This window comes from Primulina eburnea, unplaced genomic scaffold, assembly GCF_022965805.1.
Source record: "Primulina eburnea isolate SZY01 unplaced genomic scaffold, ASM2296580v1 ctg1146_ERROPOS100000, whole genome shotgun sequence".
NCBI classification, from domain to species: Eukaryota; Viridiplantae; Streptophyta; class Magnoliopsida; order Lamiales; family Gesneriaceae; genus Primulina; species Primulina eburnea.
The window spans coordinates 19,363-38,373 of NW_027330686.1; the positions used below are offsets into that span (position 1 = coordinate 19,363).

At 36.1% G+C, this 19,011-nt stretch overlaps 1 protein-coding gene and 1 long non-coding RNA gene across 4 annotated transcripts; both read left to right on the forward strand.

Annotated features, from left to right (window-relative positions):
• Window positions 1–286: 286 nt before the first annotated feature.
• Window positions 287–9,197, forward strand: LOC140820525 (uncharacterized). 3 transcript variants are annotated; one of them, XR_012115514.1, is made up of 3 exons: window positions 287–361; window positions 613–935; window positions 8,958–9,197. It is a non-coding gene; the product is annotated as an uncharacterized lncRNA (long non-coding RNA). The 3 variants fall into 3 exon arrangements; XR_012115515.1 differs by lacking the exon at window positions 8,958–9,197 and adding an exon at window positions 1,037–1,099; XR_012115513.1 differs by lacking the exon at window positions 8,958–9,197 and having other exon boundaries at window positions 613–936.
• A 780-nt stretch (window positions 9,198–9,977) lies between these two features.
• On the forward strand, window positions 9,978–14,264 carry LOC140820522 (probable U3 small nucleolar RNA-associated protein 11). Its single transcript, XM_073180805.1, has 8 exons — window positions 9,978–10,351; window positions 10,434–10,494; window positions 11,976–12,038; window positions 12,146–12,236; window positions 12,341–12,432; window positions 12,536–12,629; window positions 12,725–12,804; window positions 13,324–14,264. The coding sequence occupies exons 3-8, from the start codon at window positions 11,983–11,985 to the stop codon at window positions 13,412–13,414; spliced, it is 504 nt and encodes a 167-aa protein (XP_073036906.1). The 5' UTR covers window positions 9,978–10,351; window positions 10,434–10,494; window positions 11,976–11,982; the 3' UTR covers window positions 13,415–14,264.
• Window positions 14,265–19,011: the final 4,747 nt, after the last annotated feature.

Sequence of the window (19,011 nt, forward strand, 5' to 3'; positions counted from 1 at the left end):
TTTGGGGGATGCTAAAAAATTCAATTTATCTCTATCCATGTTTTATATCCATGCTTTTATCTCTATCCATGTTTATCTATTTCTCATCCTCTATCTTATCTCTCCCAAATAACCATTTTTGGCATGGATATTACAATTTCTATATTTATTGAATCAATTTTAAAAAGTATTTGGTTAGTGTCTAATGGACAAACAGATTATTTATGATTTTCTATTTGTTGGTTTAAGTTTAATTTTTTTGATGGTTTTAACTTTGTGTTTTTTTCTCAAAAGCTGAATGATACTAGTTGCAAACAAGTTATTTGTAGAAGTGACATACTCAATTCAATGGATCAGATCTACTCGCCCCCATCTTCATCTGGTTTGTTTTTAACATTAAATAAGTTTATCGTCTATGATTTATTATGTTGCTTTATATCTTTTAAAATTGAAATTATTTAAGATATATGTGTAAATTTTGGATTTATGTTACGAAACTAAGCTTATTCTATTATTCTCCACTATTATAAAATAGCAAATTAGAGATGTCTATATATATCAGGGCATAATTATATAAAAATTACTCGCGATGCTCATGTTTGCTGGCCACTCATTAGTATGTTTACACTACAGAGAAGCTAAATTCATAAAAGACAAAGAAGAAGAGGAAGAAATTGATGGCAAGTACTGCGTGCTTCATGATAGTAAACAAAAATGATATCCCCATTTACGAAGCTGAGGTTGGTACAGTTCCCAAAGTATGATTCTTTTCAATACCCCATCAATTTTAGATTTTTTTTAAAAAAAAATCATTTTCACCATTATGGCATCACACAATATGATTTATTCTGATAATTTTGAGATCTGGAGAAAGAGGATGCTGCTCATCTACACCAATTCATATTACATGCTGCTTTAGACATTGTTCAAGATGTGGCGTGGACTACAAGTGCTATGTGAGAAACCTACTTGATTAATTTGGGAAAAATTCATTGTTTATTGATTTTATTTGTGGTCTCGGCACTCTCATCCTTTTTGTTTTTTTTTTGTGGAGTAGGTTTCTGAAAGCAATGGACAGATTTGATGATTTGGTGGTTCTTACATGTAACTGCAGGTCATATACTTTGATTTTTTTTCATTAGCTCAATCATGTGCATCCTTTTTGGAAAATGTGTGAATGATTATGATGCTTATTTTTATTACTGTATAATATGGGGAGAGTAAAGGATCTGGCTCCCAAATATGAATAAAATTTCAGTTTTGACGCTTAAACTTTTCGAGCTACAAGCTTTCTCATGTTCAGTTGGATTTCCTTATTGTGGATATTGATTTATCTCTTTCTCCATTGGTATTAGTGGGCATTGATTATATCAAATCAGTTTTAATAAACGTCATTGATTCAATTTATATTTTTCCTTCACCAATTCTGTTGGTTATGATCCTTCCGAGTTCCTATCCGGAGCATGTGTTTTGATAGTTGTGGGGACCCGGACGCTGATCTGTCTTATTATTCATCGTTGGGATTTAATTATCAGTTCTGATAAACAGGGTCTAAAAATTTTTTTTTTTAAAATACAAACTGCGGAAGGTAATGGCAACTAATAATATACATATTTGTATAAAATACATTTCAGTATTAACATACAATACTCTAGTCTAAGGTTCGACTATTAAATTCAAGTAATAAACCAAATCTGCTACAAGTCCGGAATCACCACGCTAACTCGTCTTCTCTAATCGTCATCTCGACCCTGATCCAGCCCCACCTGTTGTCATGCACACATACAAAACAAGACAACAGCCGGATAACTCCGGTGAGAATAAATCCCAGTATAAAGCATGGTAAACATGTATATACATAAAATAATTCATGAAACATGCCGTCATGATTAAAATCAAAACATTAGATTTCATAAGCTATGAAATCTAATCACAACAAGCATGCACTTCGAATCAGCTAAACATGCATATAACCAATCTAATCATAAAAATATGCTAGCACAACTGGAAGCAATAACGATGGGTTCCATGATCTAGGAAGCCACATCCATATAATCATGCAGTCCTAATCAAATCATGTCTAGACTTGACTCGACTAAAACTCTAGGGATCCCGGGGTGAATAAGACGTCACTGGCTGTCACCTACCCAACCAATCGTGGTGCTGTACGTCTTATTCCTAGACTTCGGTCTGATCTGTATCCACATCTACAATAGGGGAGGTGATCTTCCCCTAAGCAGTGATATCACCGAACGTCTAGAAGTCTGCCTGATCTCCAGACTACCCTATCTTAATGCATGAATAACAATCTATAATCATCACATAATCATATAGCACCTAATAAGAGTATAGTATGTGATTTATTGGGCAACTCAACGTGATCTCAATTGAGTTGTTTCTTCCCGAATATCACATGAATTATACCTTTGTCGTCCCCGTCTGATGAAGACGAAGTCTCGAAGTCGAATTTGTCCATATCTGATCTGAAATGACAATAACCAATACACTGTATCAATGTATAATCCAATTCAAAATCTGTCTGGTCCATATCTAAATAAACTACAATCTGATTCATATCAACCATATCACAAGATGACAGAAACCAATACTGAATCTGATCAATCTAAATCAACTGATGTTTCGACGGCATAACAATACAATCTGAATAACTCCGTCAATTCTGAACATCACAAATATAATACTGAAACTCATAATCAGTGTCAATACAATCATACTCTGAATACTAACACATTAATAATATAGAATCTCAGTCAATATCTTTCACAAATCATAACAAAGGCAGAAACAGTCTGTTCTTAAATCTGACTTCGATTATACAATGTCGACAGTAGCGGAAATGCCATATCTGAATCACATGCAATTCTAGCAACATCATATTTCCAAAACATCTCAAAACGTAATAAAACTTACGTCCTTGTATAGCTCGTGTCGAGAGGAACACGCTGATGCGTTCGGATTCGAATTCTGATACACGGATTCTTCGAAATCACAAATCTAAAAGGCGTAAGGATTTTTCTCTCAAATCCTCGAACTCCTCTTCTGAATATCTGAAGCAAAACGTGTCATTCCACTATATATATACTGCATGCGAAGTCTGAAACGTGGCATCATTTTTGGCTCTGCACGTCACACCGCGGGTGCGGTGAGTGTAAGGACCGCGGGTGCGCTCAAGCGGTGATTATATCCATTTTCTCAAAGATGAGACCGCGGGTGCGCTGCTTACATTACCGCGGGTGCGGTGTCATCAGCGCGGGTGCGCTCCATCTAATACCGCAGGTGCGGTGTGGCTACGGGATTTGCACTCCATTTTCTGCACATGCACCGCGGGGGCGGTCGTGCTAGCACCGCGGGTGCGGTTGTGAAATCTTCTAAAACTTATATTTTTGGTCCGTGCAACATCCCATAATCTCATCTGATCAATTCCACAAGTCTTGTGACATTACATTACTCTTGTCTGATTAATTCTACGACAATTCTTGGGCATTACATTTCTCCCCCTCTTAGATCTGAGTTCGTCCTCGAACTCACCAATCATCAAACCAAATCTATCCGAAGAACTGAATAACAGAGTTTAACATCCAAACTCATTTCACTAACCGAATCAATCCCATATTACTGTAGACAACATCCGTATATACTAACCTGTAAGGTGTAACAAAACAATATCACATGTAGTTGTTAGCCCATCTGTTTATTCCAATCAAGGACATATTCCATCATCGGTTTCAGGTACCACTTGTCATCATCCGACATTGGTTTCCTAATCTATTCTGCACTATCTTGATAACTAGTGCTAACATCTAGCACTAGAGTTCTATCCCTATATTCCAATATCTGGATATTACTACACACTAACTACCTGTCAATCTGTAACAAGTCTGAGAGAAAAAAAAAACTTATGATATAATCTACCACAAGTGCAAACTTCATCACAATCCCAATCTGATATCATCTAAGGCAGCATTCTAATCCATCTGATTAATTCTTTAACATAGATCTATGTCAGTTAGTTCTGGTTGTACGTAATCTGACACAACTGATAGATATAGTTGAGAAATCTGTCAATCCTAATCATATTATATCATAAGCTGTAGAAATGACGGTACTTTCATAACGAAAGCCATACTCCCATTTCTTATTCAGAAATATACTAAGTCGGTAATAATCTTCTAATTCCTAGCTTTCTGACTTCTTTTATTAGCCACTCAGACATATCAGTACCATTTCTACCAACCTTACAACATAAATTGTTGTCCCAACTGATCTCATCTGTCTATACCAACACTATCTGTTCGAATATCATACATTCTGAACCATCTGAATGAAATTGAATCCCTTACTGTGCATTTCTGACATACCTGAGATTTCAGATTCGAACTATGCTGTACAAAATCAGTTAATAACATAAAATAAATAAGAAATACCTACCTGGTATTCGGCTCTGACTATCCATATCACAATCTGTAAATACGTCTGAAACATTCTGATATCACACAATAACCAAAACCATATAAAACGCAAAATCATATAGATGTTATATTGATCTGATCAACAAAATACAGGTCTGAAAATTCTGATCACCGTTCGGGACTACTGTATTTTCCACAAACAACTCTGATACAATTGGAACTGCATAGTATCACACACTGAATAATTACAATACATCCAATCAAACTCAGAATATAAATATCCTATGCTGATCTAATGAGTTTAAGAAAACTCATAACATACTAGAGTCTGGCTGGCTGACCAATCTTCATACTGCCCAGATCAACTGCTATGTTGCATCTGCAAATAGAATATACTCCCAACAATATAAGATGTCTCAAATACTGATTTAGAATCATAACAATACTCAGCAGATGTAAATCAACACAAGGATACAATAATCAGAATAAGATAATCTGTCCAAATCAGATAAGAAAGTTCTGACATATCTGACATTCTGCTGATTCAGACATTCCTGATACCGCATAGTCGGAATATAAACCTGTATCAATAACTGCATTCGGATCCATACCTGACCCAACAGATACAGTATATCTCCATACTACTCATTCACAGATACTCATAAATAATGCATTAGTATATATCAATACGTATGCAATATAATCATAAAGAATGGTACCTGTTGTAATTACTGGGTCTGTTTTTCACGCATTGCCACCCGATGATCCTGCTCCCCGGAATCTTTGGGAACCCTTCTGAGGACACACTCTAGCAAAATGCCCATGCTGTCCGCAGATATTACATCTACCAGTTACTCCCTGGCATTGTTCGGTGGGATGTCTCCCTCCACACCTAGCGCAATAAACTCCAGTATAACTCGGACTGGAACCACTGGAACTGGAGGAACCACTGCCTACCTTCTTGAACTGTTTCTTCCGAGCTTTCAGCAAGTCTTGCTTTCCACTCGTGCTGCCACGTTCAAATCTCAAAGGGGATTGTGGTGTCTGGGGTTGCTTCACACACAACCTCGTTAATTGTCGAATCAGACTCTCTTCTGCTCTCTTTGCTTTACTCAAGACATCAGCAAAGTGATAGGGTCGCTGTAGATTCATGAATGCAACTATCTCCGAATTCAATCCTCTAATGAATTGATTCACTACAGCTTCATCATCCCTAGCCATATGAGGAGCAAAACGCAACAGAGTAGAAAATTTAGCAGCATAATCATCAATATTCAATTGACCTTGACTTAAATTCTCAAATTCTGCTTTCTTGTCTTCTCGGTACGAGGCGGAGAAAAATCTTTGATAGAATTCAGTCTTGAAGACTTCCCACGTGATCACAGTACCACGTAGTGCTAATACTCTTTTGATTGTAATCCACCAACTTCTGGCAGCCTCTTGTAATTGGTGAAATACCAATTTAACTCTTTGGTCATCTGTACAATCCAGTAGATCAAACAATATCTCTATGTCCTCAACCCAGTGCTGACACGTTTCAGGCGTCTCTGTACCACTCAGAATCGGCGGCTGAAATAACTGAAATTCTGTCAACTTGGTTTCCATCAGAGTCGCTGACACATCTATCTGCGGTTCTGGTATATATGGCTGCTCATACGAAGTACTGCCTGTTTCCAAAATCCTTCGGGGAGGTACATCTGATTACCACAACATTAGTAACCCAATAATACAATTCTGTTCTAATCTTTTCTGATCATGATCATCTTACTGCTGATCATGAATCCGATCTGATTCATATTTAAGAACACATAATACCAATTCAAATCATATAATCAGGTAAGCATATATCTTAAAGCAGTAACATATAGTCTCATGCTAGCATCACAATGTCAATCAACATGAAAATTAATCTCATGCTAGCACAGACATGCAAGGAAAGAAAATTCATCTACCCCGCTCATTTCCTTCTATCTTAATCTAAGTCAGTCTAAAAGACCTATCAGTTCTTACTATCTTAACCTAAAAGATCTATCTCTAAAAGATCTATCGCTAAAAGAACTATCAGCTCTGATAATCTAAGTCTAAAGGAACTATCCGCTCTGATACCACCTGTTGTGGGGACCCGGACGCTGATCTGTCTTATTATTCATCGTTGGGATTTAATTATCAGTTCTGATAAACAGGGTCTAAAAATTTTTCTTTTTAAAATACAAACTGCGGAAGGTAATGGCAACTAATAATATACATATTTGTATAAAATACATTTCAGTATTAACATACAATACTCTAGTCTAAGGTTCGACTATTAAATTCAAGTAATAAACCAAATCTGCTACAAGTCCGGAATCACCACGCTAACTCGTCTTCTCTAATCGTCATCTCGACCCTGATCCAGCCCCACCTGTTGTCATGCACACATACAAAACAAGACAACAGCCGGATAACTCCGGTGAGAATAAATCCCAGTATAAAGCATGGTAAACATGTATATACATAAAATAATTCATGAAACATGCCGTCATGATTAAAATCAAAACATTAGATTTCATAAGCTATGAAATCTAATCACAACAAGCATGCACTTCGAATCAGCTAAACATGCATATAACCAATCTAATCATAAAAATATGCTAGCACAACTGGAAGCAATAACGATGGGTTCCATGATCTAGGAAGCCACATCCATATAATCATGCAGTCCTAATCAAATCATGTCTAGACTTGACTCGACTAAAACTCTAGGGATCCCGGGGTGAATAAGACGTCACTGGCTGTCACCTACCCAACCAATCGTGGTGCTGTACGTCTTATTCCTAGACTTCGGTCTGATCTGTATCCACATCTACAATAGGGGAGGTGATCTTCCCCTAAGCAGTGATATCACCGAACGTCTAGAAGTCTGCCTGATCTCCAGACTACCCTATCTTAATGCATGAATAACAATCTATAATCATCACATAATCATATAGCACCTAATAAGAGTATAGTATGTGATTTATTGGGCAACTCAACGTGATCTCAATTGAGTTGTTTCTTCCCGAATATCACATGAATTATACCTTTGTCGTCCCCGTCTGATGAAGACGAAGTCTCGAAGTCGAATTTGTCCATATCTGATCTGAAATGACAATAACCAATACACTGTATCAATGTATAATCCAATTCAAAATCTGTCTGGTCCATATCTAAATAAACTACAATCTGATTCATATCAACCATATCACAAGATGACAGAAACCAATACTGAATCTGATCAATCTAAATCAACTGATGTTTCGACGGCATAACAATACAATCTGAATAACTCCGTCAATTCTGAACATCACAAATATAATACTGAAACTCATAATCAGTGTCAATACAATCATACTCTGAATACTAACACATTAATAATATAGAATCTCAGTCAATATCTTTCACAAATCATAACAAAGGCAGAAACAGTCTGTTCTTAAATCTGACTTCGATTATACAATGTCGACAGTAGCGGAAATGCCATATCTGAATCACATGCAATTCTAGCAACATCATATTTCCAAAACATCTCAAAACGTAATAAAACTTACGTCCTTGTATAGCTCGTGTCGAGAGGAACACGCTGATGCGTTCGGATTCGAATTCTGATACACGGATTCTTCGAAATCACAAATCTAAAAGGCGTAAGGATTTTTCTCTCAAATCCTCGAACTCCTCTTCTGAATATCTGAAGCAAAACGTGTCATTCCACTATATATATACTGCATGCGAAGTCTGAAACGTGGCATCATTTTTGGCTCTGCACGTCACACCGCGGGTGCGGTGAGTGTAAGGACCGCGGGTGCGCTCAAGCGGTGATTATATCCATTTTCTCAAAGATGAGACCGCGGGTGCGCTGCTTACATTACCGCGGGTGCGGTGTCATCAGCGCGGGTGCGCTCCATCTAATACCGCAGGTGCGGTGTGGCTACGGGATTTGCACTCCATTTTCTGCACATGCACCGCGGGGGCGGTCGTGCTAGCACCGCGGGTGCGGTTGTGAAATCTTCTAAAACTTATATTTTTGGTCCGTGCAACATTTCATAATCTCATCTGATCAATTCCACAAGTCTTGTGACATTACATTACTCTTGTCTGATTAATTCTACGACAATTCTTGGGCATTACAATAGTCATGTTATAATCTGCTTATCTTTTCTCCTAATGAGGATGGGGATTAATGCCTTTCTGAGATTTAGAAGTTCGATATTGTCATGTGTGGATGTAGGTATTACATGATCTGAAGGAGGTTAGAGGATATGTACAAGAAACATTGGATTAAGATATGAAAATATTATTTTATTATAAATAAAATTGAGAGTGAATACCTCTAGGTTTGCATGTATTAATTATCAAGTGTTGTTTTATACTTAGCATACCTGGGTCAAGATGGCTTTTTTGTCAGGTGCAATTATGTGTAATAAGTCAGAAATTTTTTTGCATTGTAGTACGCTTCAAGTATTTATCCTAATGTCACATGTGATATATTTTTCGTTGTCATGAGTTTGTTATTGTTATTGTCTTACGCTCCAGGACCAAAACCTTCGGAGTTATATGGAAAGTATACATGGAAGATTGATAAGTTTTCACAAATAACCAAAAGAAAACTCCGGATCAATGCATTTGAAATCTTTTATTAGGTAATAATGAACTTTAGAGTAGGTGTTTGCCTTACATATTTCTTTATTCTGTAATTTCTTCAAGAAATAAAATTTCAAACTACAATTTTCAAATCTTTTTCCTCATGTTTAGTGTATAAAAATTATTCTTTTTTTTCCTTTGGTTGTGTTAAACTCTACAAGATAGGTGGTTGTGTTGCTCCACGAAATAGGAATAGAAAGTGTTATTTGAGGTTCTTCGTTAGATTACCTCAAGCATAACTATTAATACACTAGAACAGATAGAGTTCTACTTATGCATACAATGTGTAAAGATAAATACAATTTTAATTGTTTTTGTTCAATTTGTTAGCTGAATTTAGGAGACAAATTTGAGGTTTTAAATTCAATAAATTTTAGTTCGATGACATTATGATATCTTTTGAAAAATCATTTGACTATTTGTTTACTTTTTTTACGTTGAAGTTTATCGTTATTTCACTTACGACTTTAAAATAATATTATTTTTATGATCAAAACTTATATCATGTAAGGTAACAAATTGAGTTTGGCAGATTTATTTAAGTTTCGCAATCAATTGCTTTTCATGATTCACGTACAAAATATTTCGGTATCATGTTGTTGTAATATCATGAATTTTTAATATATTAGCTCAATATATTCATGTCACACGCAACGCGTGTGCCTCGGTCGTTGATTAGAGAAGGGCCGCTCGCGTGTCCCAGGGATATCAGAAATAGTACCAGCGACTCCTACTTTTTCCACTTCGCATATGCATAAATCCAACAGTGTTACTCAAATACACAAAGACGAATAATAAACAAAAGATAAAAATAAAACAAACATTCTTCCGGAACGCCAAAAGTAATCCTTCTAGATCCGCGACGGTTATTAACAAACCGTCGCCGATCTTAATCGGCCACGGTATTTGCCAAACCGTCGCTACTAGCGCAACGGTTTATCAAAACCGTCGCAATATAGCGACGGGTTGTTCATAAACCGTCGCTATGATTCTATATATAGCGACGGTTCAAGCTAATTGTCGCAATAATAGCGACAGTTATCCATCAACCGTCGCCGATCTTGATCCGCCACAGTTATGAAAATACCGTCGCCGATCTAGATCGGCGACGGTATATGGCAAACTGTCGCTATTTAGCGACGGTTTAAGATAAACCGTCGCTAAATAGCGACAGTTTTAATGGAACCCGTCGCTATATAGCGACCGTTTCTGAAAAACCGTCGCTATGATTCTTTATATACCCAGGTTCGCGAACATTTCCTTGAACGATTTTTCATCTATCTCAGGTAGTAGCGAAACTCTATCAAATTTTTCGAAGTTTCGATTTTTTTTATTTTGTACTAACATTTTTTCCTATTTATTTCGTAGATTTCCTCGTCGGTGCGATTTTCCAGCGTTACGTGAAACTGCATATCTTCGCGTAAATCAGGTTTTAAAGTTTTTTTTTTTTTTTACAGAAAATTTAATATATAATTTTAATTTTTGCATAGTAGTTATTTTGTATAGATTTTATTGATAAACATCGTCGCTTCTTAAACGGCGGTTTTTTAAAAAAACCGCCGATAAATATGGCGACGGATTTTACGAAATCGTTGCTAAATATAGCGACGGATTTTACGAAATCATTGTTAAATATAGCGACTGGTTTTTAAAACCGACGTTAATATTAACGATGGTTTTGTATAAATCGTCGCTTAATATTAACGACGATTTCTTAAAACCGTCGCAAAAATAGCGACGATCTTCTTCCAAAGAACCGACGCTCAACTCCCGTCGCTTCTAGAATGCGACGTAACCTCTGGTGACGGATCGCGAAACCATCGTCTTACCCTTTTCATTATCTAAATAATAATTCCAAACTATAACTAAAGAATCATTAATATTTTCAATATCAATCTTCATAGTTTAATCTAAAAATTAATGAATCTCTAATCCAATAATTGCATGCACAATGATATTAGTATTATTAAACATTAAGAGACCTGAAGTAATTAAATTTAATGTCATTATCTAATTTTTATGTAACAAAAATCAGCTCAAACAAATGATAAAATATTTTATTTTGTTTAATAAAAAATATCGCCAAAGCCTATTTTTATAAAATTTGTCGTTCGTCTATAATTATCATATGCTAATAAATATTTCTTTATGTTTATAAACCAAATTAATTTTTTAAAATATGATATCATCTCTAACAATTTCATAAATTTGAAATAATAAAATGCTACCATATTTAAGTAATTATTCTAGTTAATTATAAGAAAATCATATAAAAATTATTTCTAAATTTTTTAATATAATATCAAGATTTTGTTTTTCTTATTTCTGTGATATCATAATTTTGTGTGTTGTGTGTGTATTTGTATACTCAATCAGGAGTAAGTCTCTCGTGAGACGGTCTCACGAGTCTTTATCTGTGAGACGGGTCAACCCTATCGATATTAACAATAAAAAATGATACTCTTAGCATAAAAAGTAATATTTTTCATGGAAGATCCAAATAAGAGATCCATCTCACAAAATACGATTCTTGATATCGTCTCACATAAGTTTTTGCACTCAATCCGGAAGCCAATTTGCATGATTGAATTTTAGTTGATTTAGAATAATTTTTTTGCCACAATATAAAATACTTTTCATCAAATCAAGATTCTATGCATTGGTGTCTTTTAAACCCTAAGCCTTCACCGCATTCCACAGGCGAATCTTCTGTGCTTAATAATTATTTTGAATTTGGTGTAAATACGAAAGAAATCCGTTGTTTTTTTTCTGTACCGATAATCTTCGCTGTTTCACGGTTAAATTATTTCAACTCAAGATTTTTGTTAGCCCTTTATGTTTTCTGTAATGGTTTTTGCCTTTCTGAAATGCGTAAATTGATTTTAAAGTCCTGTGAATTTTTTTTGCTAGCATAAAGATGTCTTCTTTGAGGAATGCTATTCCAAGAAAAGCTCACAAGGAGCGCGCTCAGCCGTAAGTGTGATTATTTTTTGGGGCCATTAATTTCTTTATTGCCCGTTTTGAAATATTTTGACGTATATTTCCGGTTCACTCAATTGATGATTTGTTGTGTGTATCAGGCATTTGAGAAGGAAATTTGGGCTGCTCGAAAAACATAAAGATTATGTCATTCGTGCACGAGCCTATCACCAGAAGGAGCAGACTTTACTGGTAATTTCTACTACCCTGCGTCTTGTTGGTTTTGGTAGCATTTTATGAACGAAATTTGGCGAGTTCTTATTTTATGGTAAGTCGCTTCTGCGTGTTTATAACAGAAACTTAAGGAAAAAGCAGCATTGAGGAACCCAGATGAATTTTACTTCAAGATGATTAAAACAAAAACTGTTGGCGGAGTCCATAAACCTGAGTAAGCTGGAAAATTTTATTTTTATGAGGTTATCTGTTCTCTTTTGAGGATATTTATTTGAGTGTAATTTGAATATTAGTTGTTGAATGTGGATTTTGTAAAGGAGCCAGGCTAACAAGTACACTAACGAAGAGCTGATGTTGATGAAGACCCAAGACATTGGATATATTTTGCAGAAACTTCAAACTGAAAAAAAGGTTTTATTTTAGTGTTTCTGGTTTTTTGGGTCTCGGATTCTCGAGATAGCTGTCATTCAGGTTCTTTATTCTGAAATTTAACTTTTTGGATGCAGAAAATTGAAAGACTTAATGGTATGCTGCATTCTCTTGACAATCAGTCATCATCCAAACATGTTTATTATGCCGGCAACATGTGAGTGATCAAGCCCTTTTTCTGTTGACTCTTGATAGTTTTCATACCCATTTTTTAGAGTAGTCAATTTCATGTTATAACAGTTTTGTCACCACCAAAGTTTATTCTTTTCTCATTATTAGATATGGTCGCTTCTGATAGCTCAATTAATTTATTTCTTCAAAGTCATTTTATTCCCTTCTGCTTTAGAAAGAACGTCTAATATGTAATCTAGGCAATTAAGATAAAACTATCCGAAGGCCAATTTCAAAAATTCAATGACCAAGGGGCAATGAGACTGTCTTCTCTGGAACTTCTGTTTGAATCACTTAAATTCCATGTTTACACTTGTGTATCTGCAAATGACGGATTTTTTTTTTCATCCAAGACAGTGATTTGGTGGTAATGTACTGGTCACACAAAATATTAATGCATAAAATGGTGCATGACAAATATTGCTCAATAGTATAGCATTTTGAGCTTAGTAGATATTTTTGTGTTTCATGAAGTATGTTGGCTGGCTGTTGATTCTCTTTCTAGGGAGGAGGCAAGAGAAGTACGCAAAAACGTTTCAGAACAAGGGAACCCATCAGCTTTTAAAGACTTGCCTAAAGTTATTTTGAGGTACTGAAAGCTACTTTTTTTAGTCAATTGCCTCCTACGAAATTGGATTGCCAGGTTGATAACCTGTTTCTACTTGCCTCCCCACAATTAAGATCCCTACCGAGTACCGAATGATATCATTACCGTCAAGCCATAAGCTATATTGAAAAAACGAAGTGGACTACAAATTTTCCTTGACAATCAGAAATAATTTGCTTTAGTCTGCCTGTCCTCACAGCTCTTTCATTTGTCTCTTCACCACCCATACTTTATGCCTTTTAAGTTATCAATACCTCACTTGTTGATTGAATATGGTGATATTTGGCGCCTTGTCATAATATCTTATTTTTCTTATTGAATTTAGTTTTCAATTTCTACTTCTTTGGTATTCCCTGCTGTTGTTCGAGTTTTCTCTTCAAAAACTTTTTTGGATTTGTTGGTCACAAATATATACCAATTGGGAATATCAATCGCATGCTATGTGAGTTAATTATAATTCCATTTATGCGTGCATGATAAATATTTATGGCCGTGAGTGCTGTATCTCTTTGTATAAATTTTATGGGAATTAGGTGATGATACTTTTCTCCATGATTTATCCTCGCCACTTGACGAACTTTGGTTTAGGAAATCAAATTGATGCACAAGTGCTAGAGCATTTAAACCCAACTGACGTTTCTTGTATCATGAACTACTATCTATCATATTCCCTAAAGGGTCTTGCTTGTTGGCAATCATTGCTGCATTTTCCTAAAATTTAATCCTTTTTCTATGCTGTATCTTTCTACTTTGATTTTGGGTATTTAGTTTTATTCCAAATGACTTTTCTGTTTCTTGTAGAACATAACTTTATCGAATCAAATTGTTGGTTATCTGTCCGCCGTGCAGAAATCCTTTTCCTTTTGATGAGTTTTGTTTTGGTTGATTTCCAAATTTCTTTTCAGTCTCTCCTTGGCTTTAGGCCTTCGTATTACTTTTGTTTCTCTTCTACATCGAGGAAGTTAGACTAGAATTTGTGGTCGAGGAGTTTAGTTTAATCGTGTATAGAAACACTGTAAAGGCTCGTATTTCGTATTCATAATTTTGCGGAATTATTAAAATTTTTCTAAATAAATAAATAAACTTGCCTCATTTATAAAATAAAATGTAAATAATTTAAAATTTAAAAATAACAGCGGAAGTCAACGTAATATTTCAAACAACAATTTAAAAATAATCCAACATATAAAATCGAGTTTGAAAGATAACAGGTGCATAAACTAAAACATGAGGTCCTCGGGTTTACTACTGCTGTCCCAAGATCGCTCACTGGTCTCTGCCCGCGGTCTCGGTCTCATCAATATCTACAACAATCAAGTCTAGTGAGTCTAAAGACTCCACATGTATATATCGTGAATAACAAATAAATATACCGTAAATTCGCATGCAACTTAAAAATATCATATCATAAAGCGTGCGGTGATAAACGTATCATGAATGATTATACCTACGTGCATATCTGAAAATCATACGTAAAATCTTTGCTCAATAGAGTTCTGTCATATCATATCATAATTTTCTGATAGAGATAATGTTTCTAAGCTAGTAGCCCATAACATAACGTAAGCGTCTGATCAGACTAAACCACAGTGTACTGGGCGGTAGAGATCACCACAGCCCTTGGACTGGATTTCCGTACCCATACATAATCGTAAACCGGTCGTAAGTCACCGGGTGGAGAGGTCCTCGGTTGCGCCTACCGACTTCCAAACCCATAAGCATAAGGTGGCCACAAGACATATAACATATATCTCAAAAATAAACATTTTATATTTTTATGCACGTAATCTAATTATAAACTTATTTTTACCGGATGAATTGGATCGCTCCCAAGCTTGCTGCGACTTAATTCTAAAATATGTGACACATGCAAATAATATTATCTTGAATTAAACTTGACAATAGAACTAAAAACGAGACGATCAGGACCAACCACTTGATTTTCAATCATGGTATTGTATCAACCCGAACCAACATTAAACCGACGTTTAACCATGATTAAAAATACCCCAAACATACTGAAAAATATGCATAAGAACTGCAAAACACGAAAATAGGTGAAAGGAATCCAAAAACATAAAAGAGTCATTTTGGCACCTTTCACCGTAAATTCTCGTATGACCTCTAAACTCGACCAAATCACGAACGGTCAAAAACATGACCTTCCTAACTCATTAAAGTACTGTCCAGTCCAAGGCCATGGGCTAAAAGCCAACCAAGAACTCAAACAAGCACCAAAACCGAAGCTCAAAGCTGCTGGAAAAGTGCAGCATTAGCAGTTTACTTGTTTGTGGTGAAAATCCTGAAATAAATGACTATGGGCTTGAACCACCGTCCAAGGACTCTTTCCAACATCCTAAGGCATGGCTTGGACCATGGCTAAGGGCTAAAAGCCAGGCACAAACCGAGCTAACACCTAGGACAATCACAACTCAAAACCGAGAGAGCCAATTTCTGTATAGTATGATGTATTGCATTGTTTTGTTGTCTTGTATCGTTCCAATGGCCATTTGAGCGATCATGACTCGATTTAGACATGATGGAGAGTTGTATGAACCATGGCCACAAGCTAGGAGCCAACCACAATTCATCCAACACACAAAAATCGAAATCACACTCACACAGAATCTGAAAAGGGAAAAATCGAATGACTCTTGCATAGTTGATGTAAAAATCTAATGGCTCCTTGAACCAAGCTTGTAAATACCGATTTGGTCACACCCTAGACATGTTAAGGGAGGGTTCTAACCATGGCTACAGACCCTAGGACAGCTAAGGTTCGAACACTCCACTTAAACAACTCAATGGCAGAAACCGTGTCTCATTCTGCACTCAAATAAAAAGTTGTTGTCATTTATGCATTTGTGTGTGCATGGATGGAAACCAATGACCCAATAACTTTCTAAGACACTCTAAATCATGCCTAGAAGCAGCTCTGTGTGCCTGGACCGAAGCAACCACCTAGATTCATCAAAACAACTCACCTGTAAGGCAGAACACCTAGGGCCGAGAAGGCTGTGTTAAATTTTCAGAATGTTTGCTGTCAAATTTCGAATTGTTGCTTATATCATGAATATATAATGGTTTCAAATATCTAATATGGCTTGATTGAAGAGCAAATAAATAATATATACATGCCTGTAATTTGTTTTAAAGAAAACAAATCAAAACGACTAATACGAGCGGCGAAACGGAGTTGAGTTTTCTTCCTTGTGTTACTGCTGTTGTGCACGATTCCTAGCTGCTGTTTTGCTGATGTATTTTGAAGGTAGGGGGTATAGGAAGTGTAGATGATGAAGGTGAATGATAAATGAGATGTTAAAGGTGCTATAATATGCATTTAGTTTGAGAGTTACAAGTCAAGAAGTGGAATGGATTTTGAAATGCTTTTGATTCTTCTTGCTGCCGATTACCTGTTCTTATTCTTGTTGTTATTCACGTTTATTTGCTAGCATAAAGGGGTTGAAGAGCTTCAAAGAGAATTATGATGCATGTATTACCCCTAATTATGGAGTTTAAAAGTGGGAAATGAATGCACTATAAAAAAAACATTTAGTGGTAAATTTGAATGGGTTTGAATTGCTTCTCCTTCACTCCTTATTGCCGTTGGTTTTTCTCATTTCTTTGCTGCATGGTCTCATTCATTTGCTAGGTAATTAGTTGGGGAGAAATGAGGTGCTTTATTGCATTTAAATTTCCTACTAATTAGAGAATTAGAATAGGACATGAATACACCATGAAGTGTAATTAGAGATAGTTTGAATGGAGAGTTATCAATCTTTGAAATATTTTAAATGTTGGTCATTATTATTAATTTGCATTGTATATTTTCATTTAAACCTTGCATTGTTCATTTAACCTTGCATTTAATTGTTTAAGATTTTAAACCTTCATTATATTTATTTTAAAGCATTAACAAATTAATTTAGTTTAGCATCTTGCTTAGAACTTTGCATGGCATACTTGACCTCAATTTAAATTTTTAAATGCTATGTTTAATTTCTTGAATATATTTATCCTATATTAGTTCATCCCCAATTGTTTACACATTTTACTTAAACTTTAACTAAATATTGAACCTAATAGAATTTATTTACTAATTTGTCTCTCATTAATTTAATAAATCCTAAAACATTATTTTTCTTCAAATTAAATTATTTCTTGACTTAAATTAAATTTATGAATATTTGTCTTATCCCCTTAAAGTAATTTCGTCCCCGAAATTAAAATTTACCGAATAACTCGGGATAACGACTCCTCATTTCTGGCTCAGGTTCCCACGTAGCTTCTTCTTCCGAATGATTGAGCCATTTGACTTTCACTAGCTTGACCATTTTGTTCCGAAGCTTTTTCTCATGTCTGTCTAAACTTTGCACTGGTCTTTCCTTATAAGACAAGTTCGGAGAGAGCTGCAACGGCTCAAAATTCAAGACATGCGATGGATTCGCCATATAATTTCTCAACATAGGGACGTGGAACACGTTGTGTACTCCGGTCAGATTCCGCGGAAGAGCAACACGATATGCTAATGTCCCAACTTTGTCGAAGATCTCAAATGATCCAATGAATCTCGGACTCCGTGAGCTTTCCTTTCTTTCCGAACCGCACGACGCCTTTCGTTGGTGCTATCTTCACGAAAACATGCTCACCAACAGCAAATTCTAGATCTCTCCTCCTCTGATCCGCATAACTCTTCTGTCCGCTATGAGCAGTCCTCATCCTGTCACGAATCTCGACTACTACATCGGCGGCCTGCTGCACAATCTCCGGACCCAACTCTGATATCTCCCCTACTTCATCCCAATGAATAGGAGATCTACACTTACGACCGTACAGTGCTTCCTATAGAGCCATCCCTATAGACGACTGAAAACTGTTGTTATAGGTAAACTCCACCAATGGCAACTTTGATTCCCAACTCCCGGAGAAATCAAGAACACATGCACGGAGAAGATCCTCCAAAATCTGGATAACTCTCTCGGACTGACCATCTGTCTGTGGGTGGAAAGTCGTGCTAAACAACAACTTCGTACCCATAGCTGAATGCAAACTCTTCCAAAATAATGAAGTAAATCTAGGATCTCGGTCAGACACTATAGAAACAGGAATATCATGAAGTCTGACGATCTCCCGGATATATAACTCTGCATACTGGATCATGAAGAAAGTCGTCTTAATAGAAGAAATGGGCTGATTTCGTAAGACGATCAACAATCACCCATATAGCATTCGACCCTCTGACTGACTTCGGCAAGCCGACAACGAAGTCCATCGTAATATTCTCCCACTTCCACTCAGGAATAGAAAGAGGCTTAAGAATGCCTGCTGGTCTCTGATGCTCCGCTTTCACTAGTTGACATGTCAGACACTCGGATACAAAACGTCTGATATCCCTCTTCATTCCGGGCCACCAATATAATAACTGCAAATCTTATTACATTTTCTTACTCCCCGGATGAATAGAGTACGATGACATATGGGCCTCAGATAAAATATCCTCTCGAATCGAATCGTCGCTAAGAACCCACATTCTGTCTTGATATCTCACAATGTCGTCTCTAATTGTGTACATGATATTGTCCTTCG